Genomic DNA, 15515 nt, shown 5'->3' on the forward strand with positions numbered 1-15515 from the left:
TATATAATAATTGGAACACGTAACTCGGCAAATGCGCCTCCCACTGTTACGTCACATCTCACTGTGCCAAAAAAGACAGCTTAAATGCGCACTCACGAGCACAAGTAGGACTTTTCAATTCGAATCACTGACAAATAAAGCCAAGTATAACCAAGGTCAGAACGATCTACCCAGTTAAATCAAATATAGCTGTAGCAGTAAAAACATTTGAGTGGAAATAATCGAAATCACAGTCACATAAACACATGAATGGACTCGAACTTCTATCTCGACAAATTCAATAACACTGTGTGCATTATGAATAATACAAAGTCGCGGCAATATAAGCACAATGTGGAATAATGAATATATAATTATCTTAGATACGCATCGTAGGTCTCAGTGTCCTACTCAAAGCTACTCAGAGATTGGTTGGGTTGGAACATGTGTCGAGAATATATGCGCTCCTATCTTACTATTGTGTTTACGAGAGAACCAATCAATTGAACGTACCTTTCCCCTCGACTAGTATAACACGCTTGTTGTACGAGTCATGTAGCAAGAGAATGCCTTTGATCCGAAATCTTTCGACTTGAAGACAAACTCGCACGTACTGCTGAATATCCTGCTCACTGTAACAGGTAAGTATTCGTAGTCGACGCTTTGTACAATCCACTGTCTATCAAAATGGAGCAATGGCGATTAGAGCTTCGGTCCGAGTAACTCTGTTTAACATACATATACGATTGTGATTTCAAACTGGTTGCATGCTGAGTTTGCTTCTTTGCCTCGAATATACACACGAGTATGGAGTAGGTTTATTCAATGATACAAACCGCTGTGACGATAAACCGTTTAACACCGTCAACATGTTGATTGCACATTTACAGTTATTATACACTTCTCCTCAATACATCAGGGTATATAGTACATAATAAAACAACGCGAAGCGTTTATTATTAAATCTCATATAGTCATATATAACATCAATCGTTTGGTGTATATAGATTTTTGTTCCCATGATCTTCCTATGACTGGTTAACATGGGGACGATCGCAGACAAATGGGTAATTGATATGCTTACTTTATGTTACCTGCATATGTTGTTACATTTAGTATATATTTAGCTGATTCTACCAATTATTGAGAGTAGGACTGTATGTCAATCGTTGTATGTATTACCCAGAGGTTTATGAATTTATTTTTATGGACAAATCTCGATTATATACATTGTATATTGTGTTTGCATACTTTGTAAAACGCATACTATTTTGTTTCTACTTTGTGTAACTAGATTTACGTCCAGTTACACCCTATAACAGCTTGTTTTAACAATATTATTCGAGATGTACCACGATTAAGAAGGTTCTATTCCCAAGAAATTAACGATCATCAATCTTCTAGACGATTCAAATCACACATGCACATATGGCACGTTTTATTGACTGTATTCATTTTCCCATATATTCACAATTGCCTTTAATGAAGACAAGCATAATTTGAGTTTTCCTTTACTTTTAATTAATATATATATATATATATATATATATATATATATATATATATATATATATATATATATATATATATATATATATATATATATATATATATATATATATATATATATATATATATATATATTCACCACTACCTGGTATGATGTCTGTGTATAACTGAGCGTGGGATAAGTTAGACATCCCTTTTGCCCAATGGCAGAGAGGAAGCCTTGCAAGGAATGGTACTTTCCGTTTATAAATATAATTTACCTTTCAATCTATATATGTCTTTGGTCCAGCAGAATTAATCATTAATTAATATGTCATTGATGAGATTTGAGTGAGATAGTGGTATGCTCACTTGGAGTAATGTGTTACCCAACATGTGAAAATGCATTTGGCGAATTTTCATAGTTTTGGCAATCGCATCACTGATATTACTTGCAGAATTATATACATCATTACGATACAGAATTACAGACATCGTAACAACCGAACAATTTATAATGTTATTTTTTTTTTCAAACTACTTAAGAAAACACAAAATTGGTCTCATTAAACTTAAATAAGCTCAGCATGATTCCTGCTCTACTGAGTAATAAATTTGGCACGACTATCGTCTTATTCAAATAATTTTATTTGAGAAAGAAATTGCAGTTTAAAAAAGCCAAAGTAATAGCACCAAAGGGCCCATTCTAGTAATTGAATGTTCAATGTGCTATTGAAAAGCCGTAATCCCATTAAATCAACACCACGTGCAGCTCTGTTATCAGATAACTGGGCAGTGATTGAGTTCAATACACGAGCTTTCAGTCAAGAATGTGTGTGACTCAGCTATGTCCAGTGGCTTCCCTAAATAAACAACAATCCCTCTGTGAAAATTACTTGTCAGCGTGTTCCCACAAAGAAATTGCTGGTGAACGTTCTACGCATGGCTGACTATGACATGCTTACCACTCTGTCGCTTTTATTTTGTCTCACAAAAAAACAGACTCCATGAAACGTTTATTTGAGGAAGTTAAAATTAAAAGATAATACATTGTTACATTGTTCACCCTGATAATATGTAGTGCGACATGTACAACAATATTTTACACTTTATAATGATGATTATGCAAACTATCAGTGAATACATATAACCCATCTACATGATGGGCATATTTGTGTGGAATGTGGTCTTCGTTCATCGTAAATGTTATGAAAGCGAATAATTATTTCGATCAATACGCTACAAACACCTAGTATTAATTAGACTTATCATAGTACACTTTCGTGACATCACTTTCTGAAATAACAAAGCCAGATTCTTTGAGTGTTCATGTTGTAAGCAAGCGTCATTAACACATTAAATGTATTTCGAACAAATCATAGAAGATTTGTACAAATATACAAATGTTCACCCTAACAGAGATGGACAGTTTTAGCGACCCGAATACCTCACTGTCAACCGAGGCGAATAATATAATACCGAATAAATCTTAAAACAGAAACTGTGGCACTCAATCATGACAACCTTCCAGGTCATGCTTGTTGAGTTGAACGCATGTATGAACACAAATATACAAGTTGAAAGAGTTCAAGATTAGTGATTGAATTCTGTCTTTTTACTTTCATGGTTATATTGTTAAACCTAGTTTAAGCAGTTATAGCCTGGCAAAGAAATACACTGTACAAAATATGTGATATACACTCACAAGCCAAAGTCCACCACTCTCAGAATTTGTAGGTGGACGAACTGCACAATTCAATGTTTCGTAGCTGAGCGCGCTGGCGAAACGCACGGCGAGCGCGAGTAAAAATCACGCGAAATCGATACAAAATCCTAGTTTCTCTTAAACGCAAACCTGGAAAACTAATCAGTTCATGAATATTGCCGCGTATCGTGTTCTCTTGACAAGTTATTAGCGTAAATCAGGTAACTTCAGGAATGAGTTACCCGGATGGACGTAGACATACGAATATGGCAGCAGGTCGACACACGAATCGAACTCCGCACAGTTCGATGCGCGTTACTTATCATCACTGCACAAAGCAGCTTTGCATGGAACTCATTTGCATATTCGAATATGCTCGAACTACAAGATCCTTTCGGTTAACAAAGTTTTGCGAAAGTTACTTCGTTACTTTAAACACTTTAATAAGACGTTGTACGCCCAAATTCCGAATAAAATTTGCAGTTAATTAGATTAAAATACACATGACTTGCGATGGAAAATTTCAATCTTTTCCTAGATGCCAAACAATTAGATTGTACAATAAATTACTTACTAAACTTACTAAAACCGTTGTGTTCTATGGCTGTTAGACGCGGGAATTCGAACCCGTTCAAGCCGGAAATGGTAATGAAATATTCACCAGAATACAAAATAAACAGAAATGTTAGGAAACTCCTTTCAGTGAAATTAGTCTTTAATGCTTCTTTCCCAACTATATAAGTTAACAAAACGTTTTTTCTTCCCATTTGTAGCGTATCACGCGCGCCATTTCAGTACAATAACATTACCTTGCAAAACATAGTCCGCTATAAAACGGTTCGTATTTACGTTTTTACTGATGTCTGACACTAATAAATAGTTCAGATGTCACATTCGATTTTTTTTAACTCCTTGTAGTTCGGTTTCAAATGAAACAACCGCGGAAAACTGGCCTTGCGTAGTGAGGTGATTGACCACAAAATTGAAGGCTGTCTGGGGCAGAAGTACTATTGCGTATAACGGAAGGAGATTGCACACGAATATATCTACCTGCAATACGCGAATCTGATTGGCTGTCATGGTCATGAGGTACAATAATCCAAAATGATGTGCTTATTCATTTTTCTCATCACATATGAGAAAGAGATAATTTTATTTAATTGATGATGTACGTATATGGCAATTTATAAGTATATATACATTCTTAATCATAACAGACTAACTAACTAATTTTATAAATGTCTTACTGCATAAATGTTAATAATGATTGTAGGGATAAGAGTAACTGGTCATACCAGAGAAATCTGGTACAAGAAATATAATGAATTAATAATTCCCAAACGTTAATATTATTGTTACTTTTGCGCGTTATTCTTTTGCGTACATGTCGTAATGTATTGTTAGTTTTCTTGCACATTAGTTGAAATATACTAGAATTTTTATCAATTTTGCCATGCACTTCGCCCATATTCGCCCATCAGTTCTATACAGCGCGTTTAAATGAATAAGCTATTCTGCGATAAAATAATATCGCTATGGTTCTCACGTAAAAACAATACTACAAAATAATTGTAATTCAAGTAACGGTTTCTTCATAATTGAGGCAAGTCGTTTAAAAACCACAGCGATACTAATACACTTATCAATACCCTTCATGCATAATCATGTGAATTGTAACATACACAATATTGCTTGTCATACAACATATTTAGTGACAAATATTCACTGTATTTATTCTGCCTGTGTCAAACTATAGTATCACTAAAAGAAATAAGCTTTTCAATTATTCTATCGCATTTAAAGAATTTACTTCATTGATCCCGAACGTGCGATTTGCTGACGTGAGCAGCAACCTTTAGACCTTTCCAAGAAAAGCAAATGCTCAGATGGATTGCCGACCAACATATTAAAGACTTGCCGACTGTCGGTAGGCATATATCAAATCGGAGAAACTCGTTGTAAGGTTTAAATCAATTGAATGACATAGTGGCGTTCAGAGATCACTGCGAAACTTAACAACCGTGTCTACAAGATCATGATTCCTTTCAACAAATCTGTTTCACAATGCAAATGCCGGGAGCCAACAGTTTTCTAGAAACGATTTAATGGGTTAAACACGTTGCTTTCTTCAGTATTCGTTTAACAACTTACCGAATTATTTTAAGTTTCTCATTACATATGCCAAGTTAGTCAGAAAGATACTATTGAAGCCATTAATATTTAACCCCCCATCCCCTCTGAAGTATGTATAATCTCGGGATGACATAACTTTGGCGGAAACTAGCGCAAAAAAGTGTTAATTGTTTAAACTATTCAGTTTTTATTCATTTTTATTTATGTTAGGCTTTTCTGCAGTTTCCCAGTCTCCTGTGTACAGCATTCGATATTAGTATAATTTGTTTACATAGTTTTGTAGACACGCCTGTTTGAGTTTCCGGCAATTGAATAATTTTAAATTTTTGCATGTGGATATTATTAAGGTAGAAAATTGCGCACGTTGTATATAATTGAATAATATACGCGATTTGTTATTTACAGAGTCTTGTTCTGCGTTCTTGAAATGTCACAAAACAACGCAACAAACAACGCCACATTTACCATTCCGAGTTCTGAACAGTTGCCATTGCTGAATATTGTATTTGGACTGATTGGCATACTCGGTTTACTTGGCAACCTACTGGTCTGCGTTGTATTTCTACGAGTAAGGCATCTACGGACATTGACCAACATCCTGATAGTCCATCAAGCTATCATCGACCTCACTAGCTCGGCGATCGCTGTGTTGGCCTATTTGGGACCACAATTCAACTACACTTCGAATTCTATTGGTGGTGAAATTATATGTCGTGTTTGGAAGTCTGGCTATTTGTTTTGGTCAACCAGTTTTGTATCTTCGACGAACTTGGTGGTTATCACACTTGAGCGCTACTCTGCAATTATACACCCGCTTCACCACACTAATCTGTTTACCGTCAAGCGAGTAATTGTCATCCTTATTACCGAATGGCTATGTGCTCTTGCCTTTAAGAGTTTCAACATATATGTACAGTATTTTGACCGCGGACTTTGCTTCCCGATAAAGATATGGTTCAACGCAGAGTTTGGACGATTCGTTGGCATCACCAATGTTATTGCGCAATTCATCGTTCCATTGCTGGTGATGTCAGTGGCATATACACGGTGCATCATGGCCCTGAGAAAGAAGTCGGGCGCTGATGTACAAGTGGGTGACCACGAACAGGACAGTCAATTGAAAGCTGACAGTTCATTGAAACGAGCCAGTAGAAATGTTCTTAAAATGCTTGTAATGGTTTTTGTGGCCTTCGCATTGTGTTGGGGGCCCAATCAAATCATGTTTCTTTCATTTTGTTTGGGTTTTAAGCTCGACTTCGGCAGTACGCTGTATCACGCATCCGTCATCTCGGTATACGTCAACTCATCTGTTAACCCATTCATTTACGCACTGAAATACAAACAGTTTCAAAACGGAGTACGTCTGATATTTGGCTGCAAGAATATAAATGCAGTTGAAAACAGCGGGTCAACTAGAGTGAATGGACCATATTCCCAACAACAGTAATTCAGACACACGTTTATGCCGGTTGGGCTATGGTATGTATATAAATAATATCGTGGTATATAATTGCTGTAACAGTGTATTTGATTTGTTCATGAACAAAGATTTAATTCTGGGTGTTTTGAGAAGAGTTGGAGACAGCAAATAGTTGTATATTGAACTGTATTTAAACCAAAAAAAGTTTACACGTTGAAAAGTATCTAAAGGTGTGAATTGATACATATATTATAGGAAAAGAATCACAGGCATTAAATTACTTATACTTCTTACACTACGTATAATTTTGTTTGTTCATATCATGAGTTGATGGTGCCATATAATAATGCTACTTAATCAACATTTAGAATATTCACACGATACAACGATCAATTTTCACATCTTTTTCAGTTCTTGCGCATTTCTAGATCTTTCCTTCTAAATATGTCGTACCTTCGAGGCTAATTTTGCCAGCGTGCTCGGAAGCAGAATTCGAAATCGTGTTGCTTGATAAAAACCTAGGTTATATCAGGGTATCAAATAACTTAGCTGCTGGGCGACCAGCTCCGAAGCGTATATCTCACAAACACCGTGACTACTGTTTTGGTTCATGGCTCGATGTAAAGGATGTCAAATAAGTTTCGCAAATAATACAACTTGGAGGACAAACAGAAAGGTATATAGACGCATAATTATAGATAAAAGTTAAATACACTTATGTGTAACACACAATACTTAATATTTTAATTGTATGCAGTCGACCACTGTACAAACACTATATTATGTATAACATACATTGACAAACATTTTACATAATATTTGCAAATATTAATATGTACATGTTATTTGTAAGTATAAGATACGACATCTGAACTGCAATCTGCTTTCATGCGAGGGGGAACATACAAATAAAAGAAAATTTGCGGGTATTGAGAGTTTAATCCGCCGTGCACCTATTTCTTAATTTATCAATACTTATTTTGTAGTGATTCCTACTATTGAAGTCAAGCGCACCGGTAAATTATAATTATCATTATATACATGTACATTTGTGGCACGCGACGTTTTCAAACTAATCAACATTACTGTAGTATACTTAGATCATTATTCCAATATAATTAAAACGTGATCAGCACTAAGCTACAGTGTAAAACCTATAAAATACAATGCAATATCTGATCAATATCTGTGTTTGGTTTTCCGACATATGTACCAAGATGAGCAGTTTATTAAAATGTTCAATTACAATTCATTCGGATCAATTCACAAATCACATCTTATCAGTTTACAATCAAGTCACACTATCCCCACTACGTCAATGTCATAGGATACTAGCTGAACAAAATATTTCATTTCGAAAGCCACATTATAAAGTTCGCACTTGTTTTTGTATATAGATAATATATAGTTTCATCTCTCCCAAAACCAGAGGCTATTCATTTGTGTATAATTTAACACTGCTTACATTTCACGTCACATTTAAGTGATTAACTCGTATTACCCATTATTTGTTTAAAATTTGCGATAAACCACATACCTTGATCAAATTATTGTTGCAACCGGTGTGTGTGTGTGAGCATGCGTGCATAAGAGTGTATATAATCAATGCATTTGTATGCAATGAGAATTTAAAATGAAATACATGAAGTTGTAATAAGAACATTCTTATAGTAGTAACGATTTTTGTATAATTAGGTGTGGCTCTCTACCTTGGAAACCCCATTCATCAAATTGAATTGGGTTACCAAATCTTGTTTTCAAAAATGATCATGGAAGAAGAACTAAGAAAAAACAATAAATCCAATTAAATTGTAATTGCTCGAACAGTTGGTGAATTTCATTGTGACTTGGTTTACCTATTTCATGCATTTTGGATTCGGCAAATTATACCATAATCCGGTGGTATAGCGTCAAATTCAGACGCGATCGTGACACGGCGGATTCAAGCACCAAGCTTAGTATAATACTTTGAAGACCAAATTGATCAATTTTGGTTGGTGGTGTTCGATTATTAGTGACTACATCAAGAGCAGGTCAAGGTCATTGTTTATTCTATCTAAATGTAATACATATTAATATCCAACTGGCACTAGATCTCGACTTGTACAATGTTATATTGTAGTCTACGAAGAGGTTATGGTATTAGCTATTCAATTATTATACGATTTTCATAGTTCATGGAAATATGATGAAAGCATGATGTCATGGTTTGAAATATATTTGACTAAAACATGTTCTATTGCAGATTCAACATTATGCACAGTTGAAATCCTGTCACGATGAATAAAACCAATATCACACCGTGGGCTGGGTGTGTCTAGGTGAAGGTGGAGGTCAGGTGAAGATTATAATAAATAAGAATAAATAAGATGAACTATGTAAATAAAATTTCCACATTTCAGGGAGTTTCGATGTTCTGGTGTCATAGCTCCAAAGAAAACATTCTTTTTGAATATTATCATTTCATACGTTTTTAATGTACTTGTAATGGTTCGTCCAATATATTATTTTACTAGTATTATATTACCATATCACGCAGAGTCAGCAAGAGCTGTGGGAGTAATGGCAGTAATCGTGCATACTATTAAGTGTTACTGAAACCGATGAAAGAACATAAATATGGTATTATTATTATTATTATTATTATTATTATTATTATTATTATTAGTCAAAGCATTTTACGACAGGAATCTAAATTAAGTTATTTATTTGGTACTGATGTTCGTAAATACACATTTGTCACAGTCGCAAGTTCTATTAACCGTATTACCATAATAATTAATAAACTGAAGTATGTTAATGCCCACTTTTGTTTTGTCTTTGGATAAATAATTGCACATGAATGAAATAAAACATCATGTGCCTTTTTAAATCTCGTGATAGATTTTGTCTGGCCAATTTTCACTTATTTTTCAGTGATGGGACACATGGAAAGGTTAATTTACATGTATTGTACGCTCTGCCATTTGCTCATGAATAATTCAATACGTAAAATTTGACGCAGGCAGGACCTTTCTAATACCCATTCTTTGAGAAAGCTCCATATGCCGTGGTCGATGCTGTGCTTTCGAACACTTATTTGACCATCTTTTTTTAATAACTGAGGAAAAAGTCTGTCTCCAGAAGGTCTAATTTACAATAACGGCATACAAAAGATGCCATACTTACGTAAATAAGACAATGATTGTTTACAATGCACTGGTTAGAATTAGCGTAAAAAAATCAACGAGTCATGCGTGGATTTTCTAAAATAAACTAAGGCCAGAACAATGGGTCACATGAGCAAGATGAGTATAATGTCCAATAGCTATTGGCAAATAAGAATATTCATATATTGAATATGAATATATCTGTATTGGTTATTCAATCCCAATCGTGGTATAGTGTCTGCTCCGATATCTCTAGTATTCGAATCGATGTAATTCTCAGTACCCTCGAATACAGCGCGTCTGTTCGATTCGGCAGTAAATTGTGCTCTACAGTACGAACTACGCATAGCGCACGATATTTTGCGCTGAATGGCAAAATGAAATGCAATGAACCGTCATGTCATGTCTGCCATTCTGTGTGTTGTTGATTTTCACTGCTCCTAATAAAATTATAGAAATGCAGTAGTCAACGTCTTTTTGACGTTAAATGTGTCATCTCTATTCAAACTTATGTTGTATATTTTACACATCGCTTGAACACATCAACTCATCAAAATATATGGAATACTGGTTGGCCAATATATTAAACCACAAAACATACAACTCGTACTACCCTCGTTCGGCCGAAAATTTGAAATAGGACCTTTTTGCTCATAAAAATATTATTTTTGCCAGAAAAATATATTTTTCATTCGGCATTCTTTTTTTTGTGTGTGTTGGTTCAGTTATGGGACCAATTAAAGATCATACCATTTATTTTACTGTCCACTTCAAATCCGTTAAACTAAACCGAGTGGAATTAAGTTATAATAAGAATCTAAGTTATAATAAGATTGACATTTGAACTTACTCAAATATTTCAACATATTTTGACAACTTCTTGCAAATTGATACTTGATAAAACATACTCGAAAGAACGTCGATCAGTTCTTCGCATGAGTTATGCAAATGTCGACTATGTCGACCTTTTCCCGTTATGCAATGCGCGAAACACATAGAAAACGTTCCAAAGACGCACGCGTTTTGTATTCGAGTTACTGAGAATTATGTGATGTTATTTTAAAGCGGGGGAATCGTCACCTGCCCATGTCTCAGATGGTCATAGCGTATCATTGTTTACAAACAAGCGTCTACCCATGAGCCATTGCGTTGTTAGCGTGTGTTAATTGTCGCTTAGGACTCGATTTCCGCGCGTGCGCAGGTGACGATCCTCCCGCTTTAACTTTGATATAGACGTCACATGACAATCCTTTCATTGACTTTTAATACAGATTACTGCGGAAACTGTATTATTATTGCTATTATTGTATTATTAAAATCTACCAAGTGCTTTCCACAAAATTATCTTAGTTTGCTAGTATGACAACAACAGAATGTGTATATACACGAAACACTTCTTTACATTGAAAAAAAATACCCGACCACGTTTGGTATTAGAAACAGCACCATTATTATGTAGCAAGCAAGATTTTATCATACGTTGACGGCTAAAATGTAGCCTAATGCGCAGTGATAATCGAGATAAAGCTACAAACACATTATATCTGCCGTTTGGTATGCCAATATGCGATATGCTTATTGTGGCATGGAACATGACAGTGATTGAATTGTTATTGCCTAACTGATGTCAGATACAGCGTAAGTAACCAAATTATGCGCTAAGAAACGAATCGTTCGTGTGCAGGTTAAATTGTGATTCGCCGGCAAAAATAACTGATCAAGGTATAAAAACGCGATTTTTTTATGAACATTTCCGCGTTCAACTAGTCTCGGGTATCATAACGTTTCCGGCGTGGTGCGTTATATATGTTTATTTATTTTCACTCCATTTATTGTCGCAAGTTGAGAGTTGTGTCGGACCTAACCAACTGGGTTGCATGCATTGGATTCATGCCGTTACACACAAAGTGTTGTTACTATCGGCAAAACCAGAGGAGCGAAATGACCACTCGGCGTAATCACCAATGAGTACAAAGTAATAATATTATGAGTATTTCCCCCAATAAGTTCTGCGCGATGTTTCAATGGCATAAACATGGTTTTGTTCACATATAAATAACAGTGTTCGAACCCACCGGTTATTGCCGTCACGTCAAATTTTGCCCCAAAAATCACGGCCCTCTGAAACAAATTTTATAGGAAAAATCCACCCTTTTAAACAAATTGAAAAAAATACCCCATTACATAGTATAGAAATAATATATTTAATTTGACACTAAATTATGTTTTATTATTCTGTGCCATGCTGCATAGCGTTGGTTATAATCATGGATCTCCATCTATCAGGGTTTCAAGTGCACGATATCGTTTGTGTTGGCTTTTTCTTCTGTGACCATGATGTTATACTGTTAAGCATCTTCCCTCTCTGTCTACCCCTGCTTCGTACTCAAAATTTTCCCTTTCGTAACTAAATGTCTCATTTCTCATCACGTGTCCAAAGATCGTTGCTTGCCGCTTCCGTATTTCATCGACGAGAGACCTCGGCGACCCTGCCCTTTCAAGGACGCCCTTTCATTCGTAATTCTGTTCACACTCTAAGCATTTTGCGAGAAAAAAATCCCAGCCGCTATTAATCGATGTTCTGTCTCCTTATTGATAGTTCATGCTTCGCAACCATACATTAATATTGACCATATTTAACAGCGGACTTTTATATATATACTCTGGTTAGTGAGAAGGTGTTTCATTTGTCCAAAAGCGATTTTCGCTTGCATTATTCTTGCAGTCACTTCTGTAAATCATGTAGTTGATACATAATTTATGGTAAAAGGACATATAATCATGGTGAATGGGCTCCCTTGCCCAATATGAAACATACCTTATAGACGCCTCGAACACCTGCTGGTAAGTTACCCTGGAATCAGTACAAGCCCAGTACGGTGGGTACAAGCCCAGTGGTTATATTTCCAGAGGACTGACACAGCTAATTGAAAATGAACTTGTCCGCGACGTCTAGGTTGTAGAAACAAGGATGGTTAGACAAGGTAGAGGATTACACAGGATTGGTTTATTACACACAACTATAGGTGCAGCCATCACACCATGGCTCAGGTAGTGAATACAACACAACATAAAGGTCAAATACAGAGGTCAATGAAATGTGAACTCATTTGCATAATGCAGATTCTACATAGGTCACTCTGAAAAAATCATGATACTACGTGACTATGATAGCGAGGGAGTAGTAGAAACCAGAGTCTATGAATGACCAAATTAAGGTAAATATATAAACTCAGACTGTTTTTTTTTTACAAAACTATGGCTGTATGTTTATACCGAACAAGCCCAAAAATGCAAACATTGTTGCTCTGTTGTAAACATCACGCAGTACTTATCAGGGGAAAATCATAATGTTATTCCTTTACACTCACTGTAACCATCCTTGGTGACTACGCAGAGCAGTTGTTTTGCTCCGTTCAGATGTCATCGGTAGTGATCAATTACTGTTGACGCGTGAATGAAAGGAACACCTAAATACCAACATTGTCAGGAAACTTGCTAACGAATGGCCTGTGGTTATCCAAACTGGCGTCTGGAGATCGCTATCAAAGTAGGCCATCCTATTTGTTAGATATGGGCATGATCGGTATATGAATTTTCCATAAAAACTGTTATCGTTGTTCCAATTGTACTTTATAATTTATTACATTTAAAATAGCGCAAAACAAGAAAACATACGGAAAGTTAGCATAAAGTAACGACTTGAGAGTGCGCCCCTCTCAATAAATACCATTGCCTCATTTTGAGAACAAGGAGGCCTAAGGTGTTTCAAACTGATAACGATCTCCAGATATCAACACAGGCAAGTTTGCTGACGATGTTGGTAATTATCTGTTCCTTTCATTCACGCGCCCATAGTATCACCGTAGTTTATTTTGGTCATGGATCGAAATAGCATAAGTATTCGAGCTGCTGCTCAGTATGTTTGATTTACAGCCTCATTGCATGAATTAGTAATGTTGAAATTTACTGAATCGCAAAGTTAATCTGTAATTTCAATTGAGTGAGCCATATAGAATTATTTGAGATAATAGTGGAAAGTTGGTTTTATCAACAAAAACAACGCCTTCTCGAGAAGACAGCTTGTACAAAAAGAGGGAATTGCTTAGCAACGCCACGAATTGCGTGTCGGTATCAATGAATATAGGCCTTTTAGCGTTAGTAATATCAATTCATTTTACTCGTGTGTATATTGTTGTTCATTTTATATAGTTTCAATTTTTTCAGTATATCTTTGATACACAGGAAAGCTCTTTTTGTTGGTATATTTTGCCAGTCCCCCAGATCTACGTCTTGTACCTAAGATTGTAGTACCACGCGACTTGTTTACGTACTGATACATGTGATACTCAAAGACTTAGTTAAGCCACAACATCATTAGTAAGGGTTGGATTTTGACACACATATAGTAGATTGATCCGCCTAGTATTCAGTTAAGGTCAAGTGTGATACTTGTATTCATCGTTAATAACAACTGTTACTCCGGCATGATTAAGTCTTTATTTCGTGTGCTACAATTATCTCCCATAAACAAATCATCAATTGGTGATAGCTTCAATTGTGTGATATGAGAAAAATGTATGTTTTCAAATCATATTTTTGATACACCTTTGCGACGCATGTGTGCGTGTGTGTAGCTCTTCTGTTTTGATAAATCCATAATACTATCACAAAGACTAAAGACCCGGCCCAATAAAAGCTATGGATCCTCCCATGGTTAGTATGTTATACAGTATCTTGATAGTTGCTGGGTATTCTGCGTCACTGCCGCTTCATTCAATATGCTGATGTATAACGTTACAGTTCTAACACGGTAGTATACTCAAACGGTTTTTTTTTGTAGAATTCGCACAACTTCCAGATCGCTACATTCAGTTTTCAGATCGGAAAAATCAACCAACTCCAGTACGTCATGCAATATGTTAAATGAGAATTAATTTGATGTAAAATTCAGAAGCAAGTTATGTTGAGATGTCCATGCTTCGGGTGGAACGGTTGGCCGTTTTTTATTAAGTTATTTTAAAAAAATCAGGAAAATTTATTCACACTAATTTCCAATATTAACATGTCGTACATAAAGAAAATATAGGTAATTTTTATACTGAAATGTATTTTGAAAACAATTTTACATTTCGACGTTTGGAATACGAGTATTAATAGTAGAAGAAATCATAGTTTCATATTGAATGTCTGGACACAAGCAATGGTCAACGGGCTACACGGTGGTACAATACAACCGCTCCCCTTTGATGATATTGTCAGGTCTACCAAATAAAAAGAAGTATGTAAACATTACCAAATTGTGGATCCTAATTTGTATGTATTTATATAAATAGATGACGTAATCATAATATTCACTTGATATTCGAGGATACATGTGTAATGCTTCTCGAAAACAGCATGTGCTATAAAATGAATAATCTTAAACGTACAAGTTAATAATATAACAGATCCGAGATAAAGGTGTTGAGATGTTTTAATTATGACATTTCATTTTTTGGAATTTGATAAATTGTAAATTGATTTGATCAACCAATTTAAAAGTATCCTAATTAAAATTGTTGATATTCTTTTAGGGTCAGTTAACCGTTATAAAATTAATGTTTGTTTTCTAATTATTAATGCACACTATCAAATAAAG

General features: G+C 35.4%; 1 protein-coding gene across 1 annotated transcript; it reads left to right on the forward strand.

The window, feature by feature from the left end:
- The first annotated feature begins 5732 nt into the window (after positions 1-5732).
- Positions 5733-6752, forward strand: LOC102806960 (galanin receptor 2a-like). The gene has a single exon (XM_006819648.2). It carries the CDS (start codon positions 5733-5735, stop codon positions 6750-6752), a length of 1020 nt encoding a protein of 339 aa, XP_006819711.2.
- Positions 6753-15515: the final 8763 nt, after the last annotated feature.

Source organism: Saccoglossus kowalevskii, chromosome 4, assembly GCF_978046115.1.
Source record: "Saccoglossus kowalevskii chromosome 4, keSacKowa6.1, whole genome shotgun sequence".
NCBI lineage: Eukaryota > Metazoa > Hemichordata > Enteropneusta > Harrimaniidae > Saccoglossus > Saccoglossus kowalevskii.

What these genes read in the sequence shown, in the direction of transcription:
- LOC102806960 (XM_006819648.2), top strand. Translation starts at nt 5,733, where the DNA reads ATGTCACAAAACAACGCAACAAACAACGCCACATTTACCATTCCGAGT.